At 44.4% G+C, this 21,507-nt stretch overlaps 1 protein-coding gene across 1 annotated transcript in view; it reads right to left on the bottom strand.

Moving 5' to 3' along the window:
* Positions 1-8,096, bottom strand: part of LOC309568836 (uncharacterized protein) — a 149,296-nt gene extending 141,200 nt beyond the window's left edge. The window contains exons 1-2 of the mRNA XM_082274621.1: positions 7,927-8,096; positions 5,167-5,374 (exon numbers count right to left, since the gene is read on the bottom strand). Coding sequence (XP_082130747.1) covers positions 5,167-5,374; positions 7,927-8,077 — 359 coding nt within the window. The 5' untranslated portion in view covers positions 8,078-8,096. The remainder of the gene's footprint in view (positions 1-5,166; positions 5,375-7,926) is intronic.
* Positions 8,097-21,507: the final 13,411 nt, after the last annotated feature.

The following is a 21,507-nucleotide window of genomic DNA, read 5'->3' as shown; positions in this document are numbered from 1 at the left end:
TACTGGTATAGACTATAATTCAAAAAACTGGTGGTCTCCAAACCGCGACCTGAGAGCCAGATGCAGGCCTTTGCCTGCTTTGGGTACTCTTGAACCCACTGATACCAAGAATGGGGCATAATTCCTCCCACTGACACCAATGAAGGGGGCACAATCGCTCCCAAAGGACACCAATGATGGGGCACAATTTCTCCCAATCACACCAACAGTGGGGCACAATTTCTCCCAATCACGCCGATAATGGGGCCTTATGACACCAACGATGGGGCCTGATTACAGCAACGATGGGGCACAACTCCTCCCACTGACATCAAAGATAGGGGCATTGTTTTTCCCACTGATGTCGGAACCATCTTTACTCCCAATGTCCACAGTCCTGCCCTCCTAAAGTCTGAAGGATAATAAACTGGCCCTAAAGTTTGGAGACCATTGGTCTATACCAACATGCAGAGGAATCACTACATTGGAGATTTTTAAGGCAGCAATATGGCCGTCTTATGCTACCTCCTTGACACATGACAGGGTCAGTCCTGCTGCCCTTGCCACCATAGACTTGGACATGGAGATCTGTGGTTCTCTCTTCTACTTTCAATATTAATAATTCAACTCTATAGGTTATTTTACCCTGTTTTTAGATTGTTATATCCTATCAGTATGATGCCATATATACTGTACGTGCTAAGAAAGGACAATGACCAAAGGTAAGTATACAGTTTTCTGATTTGTATGTGTCTTTCAATATTTTATATTTCAGTATCTACTTTGTACTTTCTAAAGCTAGCTACACATGGATCAAAATTATACCAATTTAGCAGGGACTGACAGAATTTCGACCTACGTATGGGCACTATGGTTGTACAGAAGTCGATCTACTGATTGACTTCTGTACAACCACCCTGTTGAATTCTCCACGCTCGATCAGTGCTGCAGGGAGACAACGACACAGCAGGGAGGATTCCTTCATCCACCTTGGGTGTGGATAGGAAGTCAGTTTTTTTTTAATTCAGCCAGCTCATCCATGGGCAGCCCAATACACCACTCTAATACCTACCAGTTACTCCAACAGACCTAGAAAGCACATCCACTAGTTTCTGATCTAATACAAATATATCTACTCATATACTATATCTACCAATTTTAGGATTTTTTTTTTTTTTTTTTTTTTTAAACAGAACTCCAGATACAAATAACAAGGGGAATAGCATGCTGAAAAGATAAATATAACCAGATTTTTCTGCAATATTCACCTTCAGTCTAGAGATATCCCCCATAGTACCATTTTTTCTACCACTTGATGTTCTCGGTCAGATGGCCAGATTTATTCAACTCATTTCCCCTAAGCCCAGGTTGTCCTGCACCCTCCCCCATCTGTGAATGGACAGTGATATGAGAAGCAGCACAATGATGGTCTCGTCTGTCTGTCACTCTGTTCTCTCCTTCTGTCAGCACATGAACTGATACATGTACTGCTTTTTCCTCTCACACTCCAGTTCTGTAGTACAGAGACTGCAAGAGGCTGATAACAGATCAGATTCCGGGTACTTACACTGCTTGCATTTAAAATGATTACAGAGCTCCATAAGGCCTAGTTCACACCCATGCATTTTTTAGTGCATTTTCAGTTTTGCAGAAACACACTATAGTCCATTTAACATGGATTTCTATGGGTCGCGTTCACATCTGTGCATTTTAATGAAAGGGCCAGGGATTTATTTGGGGGTTTTTGGTTCCATAGACTCAATGGATCAAAAATGTGTACTGAAAAATTCTAAATGCACCTGGGATATGCAAACTGCAACCTGCATCGGTGTGAACCAGGCCTTAATCTGAGTCTTTTAATCTGCATTGAATTCAGTTTTAATATATATATATATATATATATATATATATATATTTATATATATATATATATATATAATACATCTCGTTATAGAAAATTATCATTATCTTTCTCTTTTTATCTGCATATATATTCACCTTATTTTTTCTACATATATAGGTAATGTGGTTGAATAAAGGGGTTGTAAAGAGGGAACAGTGGTCTGCTGTTATAAACACAGCAGAGCGTTGTTCTCTCAGGAATCAGTACAGAGCGCCTATGATCCTCCTATTTAGGATCACAGGTATCTGTGTTGATTCCTCAAGCCCACCCCCCTCACAGTTAGAAAACACCCCCTATGCATACATTTAACCCTTTGATCACCCCTTGGTTAACCCCTTCCCTGCCAGTGTCATTATTACAGTAACAGTGCATATTTTTAGCACTGATTACTGTAGTAATGTCACTGGTCCCCCCAAAAAAGTAAAAAATGTCAGTTAGAGGTCCGATCTGTCCGCTGGAATGTTGAAGTCCCTCTAAAAATCACTGATCGCCGCCATTACTAGTAAATAAATAAATAAAAATGACATAAATCTTTCCCCTAGTTTGTAGACGCGATAACTTTTGCGCAAACCAATCAAAATACACTTATTGGGGGTTTTTTATACCAAAAATATGCAGCAGAATACAAATTGGCCTAAAGTGATGAAAAAAATAGATTTTTACTTTTTTTTTATTGGGAATGTTATATAGCGGAATGTGAAAAATATATATATATATATTTTTTTTTTTTTTCAAAATTGTCGCTCTTTTTTTTGTTTATAGCACAAAAAATAAAAAAATTGCACAGGTGAATAAATACCACTAAAAGCGAGATCTAATTGTGGGGAAAAAAAGGACATCAATTTCTTTAGGCACAGCGTCGCACAACCACGCAATTGTCCATTAAAATAACGCAGTGCAGAATCGCAAAAAAAATGGCGTGGTCATTAAGGGGGTAAAACCTTCCAGCCCAGAAGTGGTTAAACAATGTGAATTGGCTTTTTCAGCACAGTAGATAAGGAGAGCCTGAATAAAAACAATTATAAAGAGCTGAGAGCTCCATCGGCTGGATGGAAACATATATTTGAACTTTTCAAGTACAATATTTCAAAGTTACTAAAAACATGAAAAAAGTTTGTATTTAACCACTTCCCGACCAGTCGCCGGCAGGTCGGCTCTGTCCCGTGAAACGACGCACATGTACGTCGTTTCGTGGGAACGCTAGTAGGGGGGCGCCAATTGGCCACAGAAAGAGCCAATCAGCGGGTCCAGAGGCCGCGATTGCCGCCGGGAACCCGTGATCGCTCCCCGCGGAATGGCGGTCTGCCGTTGTAAACAGTGGTGGCTTGTGCATAGGGGGCGCCAGGGCGCCGCCCCCCCCCCCCTACCCCTAAAAAAAGAAAGAAAAAAAAATTACAAAACGAACAAATAAAGTTTTGAAAAAAAAATTACAAAACAAACAAATAAAGTTTTGAAAAAAAAAATTGTGTTCGCCGCTACATCGGCCTATGTGGTGGCTATGGGGGGGTGGGGTTTATGACCCAGAAGAGGCGCCAATTGGCTGCCTTCTGGGGGCGTAACCTGGGCGCAAGTCATTGCGCTTGGACACCCCCACTTTCCTGATATCCTGGCTGTGATTGGTCCAGTCTACAGCCTGGACCAATCATCATCCAGGACATCCCATGGCCCCATGCTGACCCAGCTGACGTCGCGTGCGTCAGTCACGCTGCCGCACCGACTGGAGTGGACACTGGACGCGGTGGACCGGCATTGCAGAGAGCGGAGCGGAGAGGAGACCGGAGAAGAGGAGAGGGAGAAGCCGCCGTGACTCACAGGGCTCCAGCATCCAGGTAAGTGCACTGCTCTGTCGGGCACGCACGCATAGCTCTGCATTGGGGGACATGTATACTGGTGGTCACTGGAGGCACGCACGCATAGCTCTGCATTGGGGGACGTATACTGGTGGTCACTGGCTGCACTGGAGGCACTCACGCATAGCTCTGCATTGGGGGACGTATACTGGTGGTCACTGGCTGCACTGGAGGCACGCACGCATAGCTCTGCATTGGGGGACGTATACTGGTGGTCACTGGCTGCACTGGAGGAACGCACGCATAGCTCTGCATTGGGGGACGTATACTGGTGGTCACTGGCTGCACTGGAGGCACGCACGCATAGCTCGGCATTGGGGGACGTATACTGGTGGTCACTGGCTGCACTGGAGGCACGCACGCATAGCTCTGCATTGGGGGACGTATACTGGTGGTCACTGGCTGCACTGGAGGCACGCACGCATAGCACTGCATTGGGGGACGTATACTGTTGGTCACTGGCTGCACTGGAGGCACGCACGCATAGCACTGCATTGGGGGACGTATACTGGTGGTCACTGGCTGCACTGGAGGCACGCACGCATAGCTCTGCATTGGGGGACGTATACTGGTGGTCACTGGCTGCACTGGAGGCACTCACGCATAGCTCTGCATTGGGGGACGTATACTGGTGGTCACTGGCTGCACTGGAGGAACTATTTAGGAACACAGGTCTCTGTGTTCATGCAGCAAGCCCACCCCCCACACAGTTAGAAAGAGCATTTAACCCTTTGATCACACCTGGTGTTAACTCCTTCCCTGCCAGTGTTATTAGTACAGTAACAGTGCAAAAGTGTCAAAAATGTCAGTTAGGTGTCTGGTCTGTCTCCCGCAATGTCGCAGTCCCGCTAAAAATCGCTGATCACCGTCATTACTAGTAAAAAAATAAATAAAAATAACATAAATCTTTCCCCTAGTTTGTAGACGCGATAACTTTTGCGCAAACCAATCAAAATACGCTTATTGCAATTTTTTTTTTAACAAAAATTTGTAGCAGAATACAAATTGGTCTAAAATTATGAAATTTTAATTTTTTTATTTCATTGGGAATGTTATATAGCAAAAAGTAAAAAATATTGTTTTTTTTTCTTTTTCAGAATTGTCGCTCTTTTTTGTTTATAGCGCAAAAAAATTTAAATTGCAGAGGTGATCAAATACCACCAAAAGAAAGCTCTGTTTGTGGGGAAAAAGGACATCAATTTTATTTGGGTACAGCGTCGCACGACCGCGCAATTATCAGTTAAAGTAACGCAGTGCCAAATCACAAAAAATGGCCTGCTTATTAAGTGGGAAATTCTTCCAGTCCAGAAGTGGTTAAACAACTTAATAAATGAAATATACTCAAAACCAATAAAAGTGTCTTTTAAAGAAACAATCTTCTGCAACCTCAAATGTAAAAATCAGAAAGTGAGGAATGATTATGGGACAAGTCACCTCGTTCCTTCTAACTCAGCTGCGGCTGATGATGTATGCGACCAATCATATGCTCCGGTACGGTCATGTAGCCATTTTGTCAGTTCCATGATACATTTCTCTTGGAATTTTAATATAACTATTTTTTTGAAGAAACCGGAGCAGGCATAAAGATGGTGAATGAAGGAACCAACGCTGATGTCAATCATAAATGTACCCTTAACATGACCTGCAGGGATAATACAGATTCAGATGTTATTTTCCCGGAACATTTTACTGCCAATAAAGAGATTTCATAACAATTGGCATTTAATGACACTGCTAGGTGAATATAGCTTTAAAAACTTGTTCCCCACCAATATTTGATATGGTCATGCCCTGCTAAGCCCAGCCACCATTATATGTCACATTATCTTCCATATGTGTCACATTATCTTCCGTTACATGTCACATTATCTTTCATTATATGTCACATTATCTTCCATTACATGTCACATTATCTTTCATTATATGTCACATTATCTTCCATTATATGTCACATTATCTTTCATTATATGTCACATTATCTTCCATTATATGTCACATTATCTTCCATTATATGTCACATTATCTTCCGTTATATGTCACATTATCTTCCATTATATGTCACATTATCTTCCATATATATCACATTACCTTGCCAGATGAGCAAGGTGCTGAGATGTAGTGCAGGTAAGGGGAGTATAAAGAGGTCAGGGGACACAGTCACTTTGCTCTACATTTGTTATGATCTTTTGTTATGCTCCATTCACACTTGCGCGATTTCAAAATTGTGCAATTTCCATTGTGACTTTACAGTGTGACTTAATGGGACTTTGATGCCACTTTGGGCAAGTGCGACTTTGGCTTTGACCATGTGACTGTGTGTGCTCTACAAAGTCACACATACATATATATATATATAAAATTCAGGTGCGGCTTTCATGTGACTTTTAAGGTTTACATTGAAGTTTATGGCCCTCATGTCGCATGAAAGTCAGATCAAAGTAGTGCAGGAACTACTTTAATGTCGCTGTGACTTTAAGGACGTTAAAAAAAAAAACAAGCTGCAAAACCAGTACTGACACCAGGAAAAAGCAGCTGTAAAAACAAGCTTTTAGTAGCATTTTGCATTGGTTCTAATGCACATTTTGCCGCATTTAATTACGTTAGCGTTTAGCAGTGTTTTTCTGCCCTCTTCTATTTCCTAAAAGCAGCCGGAAAAAATGCCCTGTATGCACGAGGCTTAAATCACACAAATATGAACGGTACTCTTTGAAAAAACATGGGGTGCAACTTGTCATGTGACTTTGGGGTGCATAGTTGCATGACAACTCGTACAAGTGTAAACTGGGCCTTAAAGTTAAAAAACAAGTATGATAATGTTTGTAAATTAACCCTTTGCAAGCAAATACATAAAAAGTGATAATATAATGACTAGGAGTGACACATTCACCAAAGAAAAAAAAAAAAAAACAGTCATAGAATTTGGACTCCATCGTCGGCAATCTTCTTTTCTTTCCCCTCACCCCCCCCCCCTTCTACCTTCTACTTTCTACTGTCCTCCTCTTTCCCCCCCCCCCTAACTACTGTTCTCTTCTACTGTATCGCTTTCCGTGTTTCAATAAATTTATATTTGTAAAAAAAAAAACTGTCATAGGAAATACATTATTATTTGTTATTGTCTCATCATGATGTGGTACCAGTTTATATGGAAGAGCCTGGGGCCATGATCAATTCTGAGATTAAAAGTCAGAATTCTGAGTTTGAAAGTCAGAATTCTGAGATTAAAAGTCAGAATTCTGACTTTAAACTCAGAATTCTAACTTTTTAAACTCAGAATTCTGACTTTTAATCTCAGAATTCTGACTTTCTGACTTTTAATCTCAGAATTGTGTTTAATAAATCAGAATTCTGACTTGCAAAGTCAGAATTCTGACTTTTAATCTCAGAATTCTGACTTTCAAACTCAGAATTCTGTAAAAAAAAAAAAATATATATATATTTTTAAACTCAGAAATCTTTGAAATTTTTTTATGATGGTCCCAGGGCTCTTCCATAAGTTTATGATCCTCTTTAAAATATTTTTTTTTAGACCAGCCTGCCACTGTTGACCTCTCCACCTCACAATGGAGTTCTCCATTCCTTCATTGTGCCATTGGATGGAATAAATGGCACAGAGGATTCATCTTGAAGTTGTTGGTTGCCTCCCAAGACAGCTTTTCACAATTAAAAATGTTGAAAAGCCCACTGGAGAAGTTTTTAAAAATAATTTCTAGAACCCAACCTTGATTGGTACTTGTCTAAATCCTTATCCTGGACTTGCTTACACTAGGAACATTAATTACCCAAAAGTAGATTTCTTTCAACCAATTATACAACATCAGAGGACGATTGTTTGCTCCAGAGGAAGCCCCATTTTTTGTGTTAATTGTTGTTATTTAATTACAAATTGAATTTAATTTTATATAATTATGTATACATTAATTTTAATATACATCATATATATAAAATCTCAATCAAATCTATATAAATTGCAACTTGTAACACAACAAAATGTGGAAGAGTTCAAAGTGAGGTGAATAACTTTTTCTATAGAAATAGCTTGATTTTTGAGCCAGAAATAAAGCATTCTCCTGCTACCAGCAATGGGAAACTATGAAGACAGAGCTATGGGAACCCCCACCCCTGTGAGTTATATGCTTAGATTTATTACCAAAATTAGTCTTTTTTGTTAAATATATCAATATATTCTGTACATACCGCTGCTGAGCTGATTGTAAATATTCGCCATTGGAAATTTTAAAGTATCATCTGCAAAGACCATGTCCTCCTTATTAGAGAAATATGAATCCAGATGATTTCTGGTATCCATTCCATGTACATGATAGAGTTTATGTGTTGTGGAATCCATTGTCCTGCAATGCTGAACTTCACCTTATTGATTTCTGCTTTCAACTAAACTTTAATGTTGGAGTTCTATTTATATTCAGTTGAAAGAAGGTTGGTATATTTTAATTCAATATAATTGTAAGTATATTTACAAAGCAGCCATGGTAACAGAGCTGACTGAGCTTTGATTGCCACCCGAGTTTGCAAATGTTTAACCACTTTAGGACCGGGCCTTTTTCTGACACATGTTGTTTACAAGTGAAAACCCGTATTTTTTGCTAGAAAATTACTCAGAACCCCCAAACATTTTATATATATATATATTTTTTTTTAGCATAGACACCAGAGGATAAAATGGCAGTCATTGCAATATTTTATGTCAAACTGTATTTGCGCAGCGGTCTTTCAAATGCAATTTTTTAAAAAAAAAAATAAATAAACTTTAATGAGTTCAAAAAAACTAATAAAAACAGTAAATTTATCCCAATTTTTTTTTGTATAATGTGAAAAATGATGTTATGCCGAGTAAATAGATACATAACCTGTCATGCTGTAAAATTTCACACGCTCGTGGAATGCGGACAAACTGTGGCACTTGAAAATCTCTATAGGCAATGCTTTCAAAATTTTTACAGGTTACCTGTTTAGAGTTACAAAGGAAGCTCTGTGCTAAAATGATTGCTCTCACTCTAACAATCGAGGCAATACCTCCCATGGTGTGAACAGCGCTTACATATGCTGGCGCAACTAACATATGTGTTTCCTTCTGCGCGCGAGCACGGAGGGATGGGGCACCTACATTTTTTTTTTCCTATTTTACTTTTTATTTTTTATTTTTGTACTGTCCCTTTATTTATTTTATTTTTTTTATCTCTTTTATTCCTATTACAGGGAATGTAAACATTCCTTGTAATAGAAATAAGCATGACAGGTCCTCTTTATTAAGAGATCTGGGGTCAAAAAGAATCAAGATCTTTAATTTACCTTTAAAAGCAAAAGAAGAAAAACATTTTTGACACTTTGACTTAAAAAAAAAATGCAGAGGGATTAGAATGCTTGGCAGTTTTTATTGTAGTCTGTGCCAACCTTAAAAAGTTTTGCCTATAAGTCTACTTTAAGCCTGAGAACTGGAAGTGACGTCGGAAGGTCGCTCCAAGGGCATTGAGTAGAGTGGGGGGATACCTATGCTTAGCTATGGACCGCATTAGATTGGTTCCGGGCTTACTGACGGCTCTGGTAAAGGGGCACCTCTCTCGTCACCTATAAAAGTGATCAAGTGGCGAATTCACTGCCAGGAGTAAATTTATCTGAAAACCAGCCACCTAAGGGAAAAAATGATACCGGGGTTATGGCAGCAACTAGCAGGTATTTAACATCAAATTAATGACGTACATTCCCAGTTATGTGCTGGGCAAGAGGAAGTACAGCCAAAGCTTGTTCGGCTGTACTTCTTCTATGGATCACAGGAGGAGTGCAGTTCGTTCAGCACTCCTGTGACCCTCTTTCAGCAGACAGCAGACTGAAGCCCGCTGTTGGCTGACGTCATAGAGCCGGTCCAGGCTCAGGCAAGATCGTGACAATGAAGTCAAGATCTGCGTACATGCCTGGACAGGCACCCGGCTTAGCCTCCCAGTGAACTGCTGAAAACCTAGCTGGCTGGTCCCCTCCCCTTCACAGCCCAGCACTCCACTGAGCGAGGTAAAAGCAGAGAAGAGAGCGGTGACCAACAGTCAGCCGCTCTCTGCTCTGAGAGCCCTGAGAACCGAGTGATCGGCAGTGTTTGATCGCTTGGTTCTCAGTGTTAGAGCTGGCGGGGGACAAATGCTGCATCCACCTAGGTAAGTATTATTTCGGGTAATAAAAAACTCTTACTTCTCTTTTAAAGTGGAGGAAGAAGTTATTTCAGAAAAGAAAAGAAAAGAAAGGAAAAGAAAACCTGGTAAGGTTTGTGGTGCTTACCTGTATCTTTGCACTGTTTATACAGTCTCAGCACTCTGTCTCCCTACAGGTCTGAAACCTGCGCAGACATTTAAAGTGGAAGTTCATGTTAAAAATATAAAATGGGCAAACTGTCAGGATTATTAATGCTGAAGAGACATACTGTGTCTCTTCTGCATTAAAGTTACTTACTTGCCAGTTCCACCCAGCCAGTGAAAGTGGCCAGCGATCGATAACTGAAACCTGGCCACCCAAGGATGTTAGCAGCCGGCGAGAAGCTCTGGGATGTCACATCACTGGACTGAAGGAGAGTGTAGTTCCACTTTAAGAAAAAATGTCATCAACAGCCAGATTCTTCTTTATTATTCTATGCTGGCTGACTGATAGAGTTGGGCAAACAGTCGAGCTGAGCAAAAGTTCAGGGAAAACCCATTTTGCAGGGTGGTTGGTGGGATGTTCACCTGCCGAGCACCCTACAGTTGCTGCGTGCTGCACAGTGCATTCTAAGCCCTGACTGGACAAAGCTTTGCTCAATCAGAGCACAGTGAATAGCTGGTTGTTAAGGAGCAGGCCAGGAAGCCGGCCGTGGCGTCCTTAACAACTGATGAGTGATCAGCTGTCAATGGGCTTCCCCACCGACAGCAAAAAAAAAAAACATCGCCGGCAATAGAAAAATGTTTATAAAAATGGTGTTGAGCCCCCCCCAATCCATACCAGGCCTGTTGGATCTGTTATGGACTTAAGGGGATCCCCACGCCAAAAATAAAAAAACAATTAGCGTGGGGCCCCCCAAAATCCAAACCAGACCCTAATCTGAGCATGCAGCCTGGCAAGGCAGGAAAGGGGTGGGACAAGCAAACGCCCCCCTTAACCATATCAGGATACATGCCCTCACAATATGGGGGGTGCTTTGGGGCAGGGGGGCTGTGCCCCTCACACCCCAAAGAACCTTGTCCCCATGTTGATGAAGACAAGGGCCTCTTCCCCATATACCTGGGCTGTTGTTGTGGGGATCTGCGGGCAGGGGGCTTATCAGAATCTGGAAGCCCCATTTAACAAAATGAAATTATAACATTTTTCATGTTCCACTTTACAGACAGACTAAGGGTCCCCCCCCCCCCGGCACTATATTTAAAGGAATTTTTCATATCCTTGCTCCTGTAAAAACTATATTTAAAAAAAAACAAACATTTTTGCATTGATACATGTCCTCCAGGGCGGTACCAGGGACACCATTTCCTTTTTATGGCCAATAACTTGCATATAAGTCTTCAAAACCTTGGATTTTTCAAGTACGGGTCCCATAGACTTTAATACGGTTTGCGATTCTGGTCCAAGCTATTTACATGTTCGGGGGTTCTGGTATGTACCAAACTGGGGGCTGTTTGGCCTAACTCTACTTACTGATGAGGTTTGGGTTTCATCTCTTGCACGCTCCGTACTACATTACACTGTTGGAAATAGAAACCTCCCACCCCCCACAATATTTTGTGAAATCTCAGAAAATTTTTTTTTTCCCAATAAATGGATGTAATGGTGTACGCTACATGAGCGAGATGAGGCTTAAACATCATCTGCCCGATCTTGCATATATGCAATACATAATTATACATAATTACACTCATCTGCTCATAAAAAAAGGAATCTCCTACCTTCCCAAGATCATACGAGATCTAAATGTTTAGAAGTAAGATCTCCCTGCAAGGCACTGCTGACAGTCTTCCCAGGGGATACCTGTGAGGCCCTGGCTTTCTCACCAATACCTCTGAAGACCTGGAAATAGAAAACATCAAAATGTAAGTACACATTCCACAATTCCCCCCTGGGCAACATCTGCAACACATGGTCACTTGGTGGATCAACAAGCGCCTTTACAGGATAGCTCATATTATAGATCATAGAGGAATTAGAAAATACTCTTATTTTCTGGAGACTTTACAAATGCCCCAGTCGGAGACATTTAGACTGTGTCGAGATCAGGGTGATATTACCACACAGGCTTTTTATGAAAATAAATGTTTGAGTGGCCCGGGGAAGAGCGGGAGTATATCAGAGTTGTACACTCTGTTTGTGGATCAGAGTTCTAAATTCTCTTACCAACTAGCTGGGTGGCAGATCTGGGGGAGACTATAGACGAGGACATCTGGTTCCAGTGGTGCACAAGGGAATTTTAAATTCTTCCCTGGTGGAGGCGAATTACCCACACGATTAGCAAAAATCTACCCGGATGCATCACCTCTCTGTTTCAGGGGCTGCGGCCAGGAAGGAAGCATGCTCCACATTTGGTGGACATGCCCAAAAGTAAAATTACCCCATCAGTACTTTTTTTTGATCTATCGAGTGAGTTACCAAAAAATCTTAGGACTCTCATCTTCTTTATCTTCCTAGCAGCTAAGATCACCATAGCGAGAGTATGGAAAACTCCTCCGTTAAACCTAGCAATAGTGAAAAACAAAATCTCTTTGATCTTATTAAATGAAAAATTGGCTAGCATCCTTCGTGACCAACATCTCTTTGAAAAGGTCTGGAATCCCTGAATCAGATACCTTCAGTCCCCGTAGGGGGGGGGGGGGGAGGAATAGGTGGTCTGGAGCGTGGGGATTGGTGGTAAATCTTCTTTCTTCTTTTCTTTCTTTTATCTTCTTATATACAGTATCTCACAAAAGTGAGTACACCCCTCACATTTTTGTAAATGTTTTATTATATCTTTCCATGTGACAACACTGAAGAAATGTCACTTTGCTACAATGTAAAGTAGTGAGTGTACAGCTTGTATAACAGTGTCAATTTGCTGTCCCCTGGAAATAACTCAACACACAGCCATTAATGTCTAAACCGCTGGCAACAAAAGTGAGTATATCCCTAAGTAAAAATGTTCAAATTGGGCCCAATTAGCCATTTTCCCTCCTCTGTGTCACATGACTCGTTAGTGTTACAAGGTCTAAGGTGTAAATGGGGAGCAGGTGTGGTAAATTTGGTGTTATCGCTCTCACTCTCTCATACTGGTCACTGAAAGTTCAACATGGCATCTCATGGCAATAAACTCTCTAAGTATCTGAAAAAAAGAATTGTTGCTCTACATAAAGATGGCCTAGGCTATAAAATGATTGCCATGACCCTGAAACTGAGCTGCAGCATGGTGGCCAAGACCATACAGCGGTTTAACAGGACAGGTTCCACTCAGAACAGACCTCGCCATGGTCGACCAAAGAGGTTGAGTGCACGTTATCAGCCTCATATCCAGAGGTTGTCTTTGGGAAATAGACGTATGAATGCTGCCAGCATTGCTGCAGAGGTTGAATGGGTGGGGGGTCAGCCTGTCAGTGCTTAGACCATACGCCGCACACTGCAACAAATTAGTCTGCATGGCTGTCATCCCAGAAGGAAGCCTCTTCTAAAGATGATGCACAAGAAAGCCGGCAAACAGTTTGCTAAAGACAAGCAGACTAAGGACATGGATTACTGGAACCTGGGTGGCGTGTCCAAGATGGCCACCGGAGCGGCTGCTAAGTGAGGGAGCTCCGTGAGGATCGCCGCTATTTACCCGGTCCCTGCACTTATTAACCCTGCTAACCTGCTCTGCTGCCCCGGGGGGAGGTCATGATGGTGATGCGCCGCAGTTCCCGGTCTTCTCACTCCTCCAAGCTCGGTAAAAAGTCCTCCTCTTCTGGCGCGCACAAGGCCCTTCCCCCCACACTCTCCAGCATGGCGTCCCAGATGGATGGCGCGGACCCAGCCCAGCAGGAGACGGACAACTTTGCCGCACTCCTGCTGGCGATTACCACCTGCCAAGCTACCCTGACGGGTAAGATCGATTCCCTGCAATCCGACATTGGCCTCCTGCGGAGGGACATGGACAAGTTCCGCACCCGCATGTCGGAGGTGGAGCGCAGGGTTGGGGAGTCGGAGGACATCCTGCATGACCACGCTGCCACCCTCCACACCCTTACGACCAAGGTGAAGGCCCTGGAATCGAGGGTGGAAGATGCTGAAAATCGAAACAGGAGGAACAACCTCCGGGTCATGGGCCTTCCCGAGGGCGCCGAGGCCCCAGACCCGACGTCCTTTACAGAATGTTTCCTGCGTGCCCTCCTCCCGCAGGCCCAGTTTTCACCCTTTTTCATGGTGGAGAGAGTCCACAGAATGCCTGCAGCCCGTGGACCTCCGGGCTCCCCACTGCGCACGTTCATTTTCCGGCTTCTCAACTTCAGGGACAGGGATCTGGTCTTGAGGGAGGCTAGGAAATTGGATGCTCTCCACTTTGAGGCTGCCAAGATCATGATCTTCCCTGACTACTCGGTGGTCACGCAGCGGCTCCGGCGCTCCTTTGACCATGTTAAACTGGATCTGAGGAACAGGAAGATAAAATATAGTATGCTCTTCCCTGCCTGCTTGCGGGTGCAAGATGGGGAATCTGTACAGTTTTTCACCTTGCCGGAAGACGCCTCGCACTGGATTGAAACCTACCTAGGACCTGACATCTCTACTGCTGCCTTCTCCTGTGATCTGTTGCCCGGCCTGTTGCTCTTGGACCCCAGGCCGGTTTCTTCCTTTTGGTGAGTGGAGGCCTGCTCCACAGGCCTTGCTGACGGTACTTTCCAGTATGGTTCCTTTGCATCCCTTCGGTTCTGCTTCGGCTCTCTTACATCTGGATTTACCTAGCATTGTTCCTACCTGTTTGTAACTGCACCCAAGATTTGTGCGCCCGGAATACTTCGGGAGAAACACTTTCCTACAGGGACCACTTACCCAGTGTTTCCCATCCTACATGGCGATCCACATGTGGGCCTTGACTCTAGAACTTGGCCTTCCATCACCCTTCGGGGTGCCACTGTTCACTCCTCCGTATGGCAGTTGCCAATCTGTTTTGGGGATGTAAGGCGCACCCAGGTTTCTGGGATTGCGTGGGGTGGGGGGTTGGGGGGGGGTTTGTTTTCTATGTTTTTTTCTGCTGATGTTTATTATGTTCTTTTGGCTATATTATGCATCACTGGGGCAACAGATGGCTTCTGGGACGCTCTCGTGTGCTGCAAGCTGCCCTCTCTTGCCGCTACTGATCTCTGGTGCTGTTGGCTACGATTGTGTGTTGCTCTGGGGACCTGGGTGGAGATCCGGGCCCTTTCGTTATTTTCATTCTTGTTGTCATGGCTCCTCTAACCATTGTCTCCTGGAATGTCCGGGGTCTTAACTCCAAATTTAAAAGGTCTCTCATGTTTGACTTTCTTAAAAAATACCACCCGCATATTTGCATCCTACAGGAAACCCACCTCGTGGATAGTAAATTGCTTGCACTTAAGAAACCCTAGGTGGGCTCCCATTACCACTCCACTCACTCCTCCTACTCGAGATGTGTTAGTATCCTCATTCACAAGTCCCTGCAGTTTACTCTCCTGGATCTCCACCTGGACCCCAGGGGTAGATATGTTGTTCTTCATGCTATGTGTGATAGGCTTGAATTTGTTATTGTGGGTGTATACAATCCCCCCGGCCAGTATGACTCTTCTTCATGTGCTGACCCCACTCCTGGCCAAATACCCTGCCGCTCAGCTGCTACTGGCTGGCGATTTTAATATGCCCCCGATACCAAGTGAAGACAGGATGGGGGTGGACCCGGCGGTGGACTCCCCCCTCTCTCGTTGGGCTGATGTGTACGGCCTTTGGGACGTATGGAGGTGGAAGCACCCTCAAGAGAGGCAGTTCACCTGCCACTCCGCCACCCATGCCACCCTCTCCCGCATAGATCTTATATGGGTCAGCAATCCCCTTCTAGCACTCACCCTTGAGGCCTCCATCTTACCTAGGGGCATATCGGATCATGCACCTGTGCTCCTGAAGTTTGGAACGGACGTGCCCTCTGGGCCTTGCCTATGGCGGCTGTCCTGGTTCTGGGTGACGGATGAGAGGGTGGCCCCGAGGGTGACATCTGATCTCCTAGACTTTTGGATCCATAATAAGGGCATGGCAGACTCGGCTACGACCTGGGATGCCTTCAAGGCCTATGCTAGGGGTCAGTACCAACTGGCTATAGGGAGGACCCGGAAGGAGTCTTCTCTGGCGCTGGAGGAATTGGAGTCTACAGCGAAACATCAGGAGGCAGATTATGTGGCCACCGGCGATAATGGGATTTATAGTGCCCTGACTGCTACCTATAAAGAAATCACCCTTCTCCGCACAATCTCCTGTAAAAAATTAGTCTTGTCGCAGTCCCACCGTATCTTCTAACAAGTCGAGCGGGCGGGTAGACTCTTGGCGTGGTTGTCTAGGGAACGCACATATACCCCATTTTAGAGATCTAGGGGGCTCTTTATTTTCTGACCCTGCTCAGATTAATACCTGCTTACCGAATTCTATGCCAGCCTCTACTCCTCCCGGGTGGACTATACCTCGGATGATCTAACCTCCTATCTATCCCTCATTGATTTCCCTGAACTTTTCCTCCAGAGCTGTGAAATGTTTAGAGACCCCTTTTACATGCAAAGAAATTCAACAGGTGATAGGCTCCCTACAAACATCCAAAACTACTGGCCCAGGCGGACTCCTATCTGAGTTCTTTAAGCCAACGAGGGCGTTCTCCTCTCCCACTTTCATGGCCTGGTGAATGAGGTGGCCGATCTGGGCTCTCTTCCCCAGTCCATGTCCGAGGCGGTGATTGTACTTGTGCCTAAGCCCGGTAAGGACCCTGCATTGTGTGGCTCCTACAGACCGATTTCTTTAATCAACGTGAATGCCAAGATATTTGCCTGAACTCGGTGATTCTCTCTCTGGTTCATGGCGACCAAACTGGATTTATGCCGGGCAAGGGCACGGACATTAATCTCCGCCGTCTCTTTACCAACCTAGCACATGCTAGTGCCTCTGATTCTGGGGGGTTGGTGGCCTCGCTGGACACGGAGAAGACCTTTGACTCTGTGGAGTGGGGCTTTCTCTGGCAGGCACTACGCTGTTTTGGTGTGGGCTCCAAATTAATTTTGTGGATCCAGCTCCTCTACAGCAACCCTACTGCCAGGGTGCGGACAAATGGTGTCCTCTCCCCTCCCTTTGCACTGGGGAGAGGGACCAGGCAGGGGTGTCCACTTTCCCCTGCCCTCTTCGCCTTGGCCCTAGAGCCCCTTGCCATTCTAATTAGAGCTCTCCCCTCGATTGCGGGAATCCCGGTAGGTCCCCTCCTTGAAAAAATTTCCCTTTATGCAGACGATACTCTACTCTACCTTCCGGATGCGGAGAACTCCCTCAAAACTGCACTGGAGACTATAGATCAGTTTAGTAGATTCTCTGGGGTTAGGATTAACTGGAATAAGTCGCTGCTGTTCTCGCTGTCGCCAAGGCTGCCACCCTCTTTACCTTCCCTTCCATTGTCCTGGGTCCCGAAATTTAGGTATCTGGGGATTGAAGTGTCACAGGACCTCTCTTCCTACCTGACGGACAATTTATATCCCATACTTCACCAACTTACACTCTGATGTCAGGCTTGGAAGACCCTCCCGATCTCCCCTGTGGGTAGAATCGTTCTTTTTAAAATGACCTTCCTCCTGTAGTTTTTATACGTCTTTCGCAATACCCCAGTCCCCATTCCCTTGTCCTTCTTCTGCAAGTTGGACACAGTGGTGATGTCCTTTTTGTAGGGTTCCGTCCCCCGTATTGCAAAAATTGCTCTTCAACTACCATTATCCCAAGGGGGTCTGGCATTGCCATCGTTCCGACACTACTACTGGGTGGCGGTCTTGGTGACGGTGAGATGGTGGTTTGCCCAAACCCGCTCTAACCCTTGAGGCAGCCATACTGGGCTCCTACTCAGCACTGAGTAACCTGGTATTTAGAGGTCCGAAGGCCCACCCTGACATGACGACGCCGATGCGCACCACGGTTATGGTTTGGAGACAGGTGTCGGAGGCGTTCTCTGATTGCGGTGACATCTCTCCCAACACTCCACTCTGGGGTAACCCCCGTCTGCCCCACTTCCATTCCATGCCTGATCCGGCTCTTTGGGCCAGGTATGGAATCAAGAAGCTTGACCATATCATGCCTGACGGTAGACTAAGTTCTTTTGAGGAACTCAAAATAGCTTTTGATCTACCCCCCTCAATGTTCTTTCACTTTCTGCAGCTCTGCCACGCTTATTCCAAGCAATTCCCGACTCCCCCGCAGGTTACTACGCATACGGTAGAACGCTTTCTCATCTCTAAGAATGCAGATAGATTGCTCTCTCCCCTCTACCTTAGGATCTCGACCTCTGATCCGACAACCTTGACCCGACTCCTCAGCGCTTGGCAGGAGGATGTTCCTTCTCTAACGTTGGAGGACTGGGAGGAAAGCCTGAAGTTCTACATTCCGCTGGTCATATTGGCTAGAGATCAATATACCCAACTCCGATTCCTCCACAGGGTCTACTACACCTCGCAAAAATTGGCCCGAATTTATCCAACTAGGTCTGACAGGTTCCCCAAATGCCAGTCTGCTCTAGGTTCCTTTATTCATGTGGTCTGGGCGTGCCCTCTGATCCAGGACTTCTGGAGGGCGGTTGCAGGAGAGTTGTCCTCCATTATGAATCTAGTTGTCCCTCTAGACACTAAAGTCCTTCTCCTAGGTATCGATGAAGCTCTCCCCACCGATAAATATGCTAAACTTCTTACATTTTATGCTACATTTTATGCTCGGAAAGTTATGCTTACCCATTGGAAGACAGACGATCCACCTACTGTATCCCACTGGAAAAAGTTGGTTGACTCAGTTCTACCACTCTATAAGCTTACCTATATGTCTAGAAAATGTCCCAAAAATGTTGACAAAATCTGGGAGCCCTGGGTGACTGGCTGATCCTTTTCCGGGCTCACTTGTTTTCACCCTCCCGTCTCTATACTTTTGTCTTACCTGCCCCCCCTCCATCCCTCTCTCCCCCCCCCCTCTGGTTTTCCTGTTTCTTTCTTTTGTGCCATGACCTTCACTGTCACGATGATTGTCTATACTTAGGTTATGATGTTCCCATGAGATCGCTTGCTGACTGTTCCTACGTGATTATGTTGTTCTTATAACCCCACACGGGGTGTAACTACAGGGGTTGCAGGAGTTGCAATTGCAACCGGGCCCCATGCTCCAGGGGGCCCATGCAGCTCCCCTGTACACCTGGATAGGAGGGGGCCAAGACGCAGCATGTAGAGAAATCACTGTCCTCCTTTTACCTCCTGTAGCTGCAGGAGGAAAATGGAGGAGATTGGTTCCTCTGTATGCTGCCCCTGCCCCCCCCTACTGTGCTGCCCCCCCTTCCCTCTCCTGCCGGCTGCTGCAGGGGATGTGTCACAATAGAGAACCAGGAAGGGGTCAGTAAATATGTTATTTACCAGCTCCTTCCTTTTCTGAATGGACAGAGTCATAGTCAGTCACATTGTAAAAAAAATAAAATAAAATGATAAAAATAGTACAATTAAAATACCAAAAAAACTACTGACACCAGTGGGTGAACTTCTAGGATCGCAAAAGTCACAGTTGCGACTGGGCCCTGGCATTCCACCACCGTGGGGAGGCCCCAAGATGGCAGGAAGGGGGCCCACTGCAGAACTTGTGAAAGGGTCCTGCAACGAGAGTAAAGGGCCCCAGGATCAGTGGGAAGAGCCCCAGACTTGAAGGGAAGGGCCCGGGCTAGGGGTCCGGGGGTGCCCTTAATGGTTTCTTGCACCCGGGGCCCTGAAGGTTCTAGTTACGCCTCTGACCCCACAGTTTGTTATGTTGTTTTCTGTTCTGGATGTATCCAGTTTGTATGTCCCTTGTTTTGAAAATCAATAAAAACGTTTCTGTTAAAAAAAAACAAATTGGAGTTTAGAGAAAAACTACAACAAAGTGCAAGGTAAAAGGCACACTATGTAATAGTGACTCTCTAAAATACACATCAGTTCAAAATATTAAAGTCCAAAACTATCTATAAGATGCAGCTTACACACATAAATGTTCTACTTTTAGATTGTATAATAATTTTCAGAAAATCCCACCTTTACGGCATTCTCTCCTTCCAAGCTGAGTTCTCCGCCTCTGAGTACCACAGAGATTCAGTAGATTGGAAGAAGAGGATACTGTAAAAAAACTGGATTTTTGTCCTACCGTAAAATCCTTATCTGAGGTTCACTGACAGACACAGTTTCAAGTCTTCAGACCAGTGGGATGTCCCAAAGTAGTGTCAACATGAGGGGTGGGAAAAAACATAGCAAGCACAGAATTCCCAACAATGGCTAAATTAATAAATAAATAAGTTAATTAAAAAATGCAGGCAAAGATCATCATGGCTCACTAAGGGGCCTTTCAAAAAAATCAGATTTTATTTTAAAAAATAAAATTTTTATTCAGTAAAAACTTAGATAAATATGTACACATAATAGAAACAGCTCAACAGCAGGTTGCGTTAACATTATGTTCATAACACATATTTAAAGGCAGGACATTGTATTTTTATAGCTCCTCACATGTGTTAATAAGGAATTTAAAAAAAGAAAATGCTTTAAAAACAATAAAGACCTATAGCCTATAATTTTTTGCTTTCTGTGCTTTCCTGTCTCAACTTAGTAATTGCAAATACTCTTTCTGAAAGAGTATTTGCAATTACTTGAGACAGGGGAAGCCCAGAAAGCAAGATATTATTTACACTGAGTCTGACTGACCTGGCGCCGCGACCTGTGGCTTCAGGGCCTCCCTCAGCTCTAAGCTGAGCCCGCGCTGCCGCACGGAGAAGAGGGAGGTGGCTGGTGGGTGGAGTAAATTCTAGGCGCGTAGGAGGAATTTGAAATCCTCCTCCGCTCTGAACGTTGCCCGCGCTCTCCTGCTGACATCCACGCTGACGTCAAGTAACATCACTGGTTGCTAGGCGCCAAGCGCCAGGTCAGCACAGAAAGGAGGATCATGGACTCTGGGCTATTAATGATTTACACATAGCAGGAGACCGGGGGCTTTTTGGGGGACCACTCGGGGCTATAGCCCAGGTCAGCCCCCCCGACGCCACTGCTTTGGGCCCAATTTGGACCGGGGAGGTAAAATGGCTAATTAGGCCAAATTCTGACATTTTTAACTTAGGGGCTTGCTCTTAACCTGGTCCACACTTGGAAATGTGGTGTTCTTTAGATTGGCATGAATTTGGTCCAACTATGTAGAGTTTACTCTGCGGGACCCCCCTCTCTTTTTTCTTCTCTCCTGCTTAGGAACCAAATATAAATAGTGTTTCTGAATTGCCATTAATGTTGATACTTAAGTTACTATGTCTATAGTGTACAGATTATCTTGACCGGTGCATTTTATATGTCTTCACCTAGCCCCCTCGGACGAAGATGGCTATGGACAGCAACTATGATATGGTATAGTTCTATTACAACTAGAATATGTTGATTTTGATCATTTCCGTTGTAACACCATTGTTTAATATATACTTGTACAATTTCGAACCCCATCGTTTGCCTAAAACTCTTTTTAATAAAAACCATTGGAAAAGAAAATATAAGTACACAAATAAAGCATTCATTTTGAAGACCACTTAACCAC

The sequence above is a fragment of the Pelophylax lessonae genome (assembly GCF_965119305.1).
Source record: "Pelophylax lessonae genome assembly, chromosome: 12".
Classification (NCBI taxonomy): Eukaryota; Metazoa; Chordata; class Amphibia; order Anura; family Ranidae; genus Pelophylax; species Pelophylax lessonae.
This window is presented reverse-complemented; position numbering and strand designations above follow the sequence as displayed.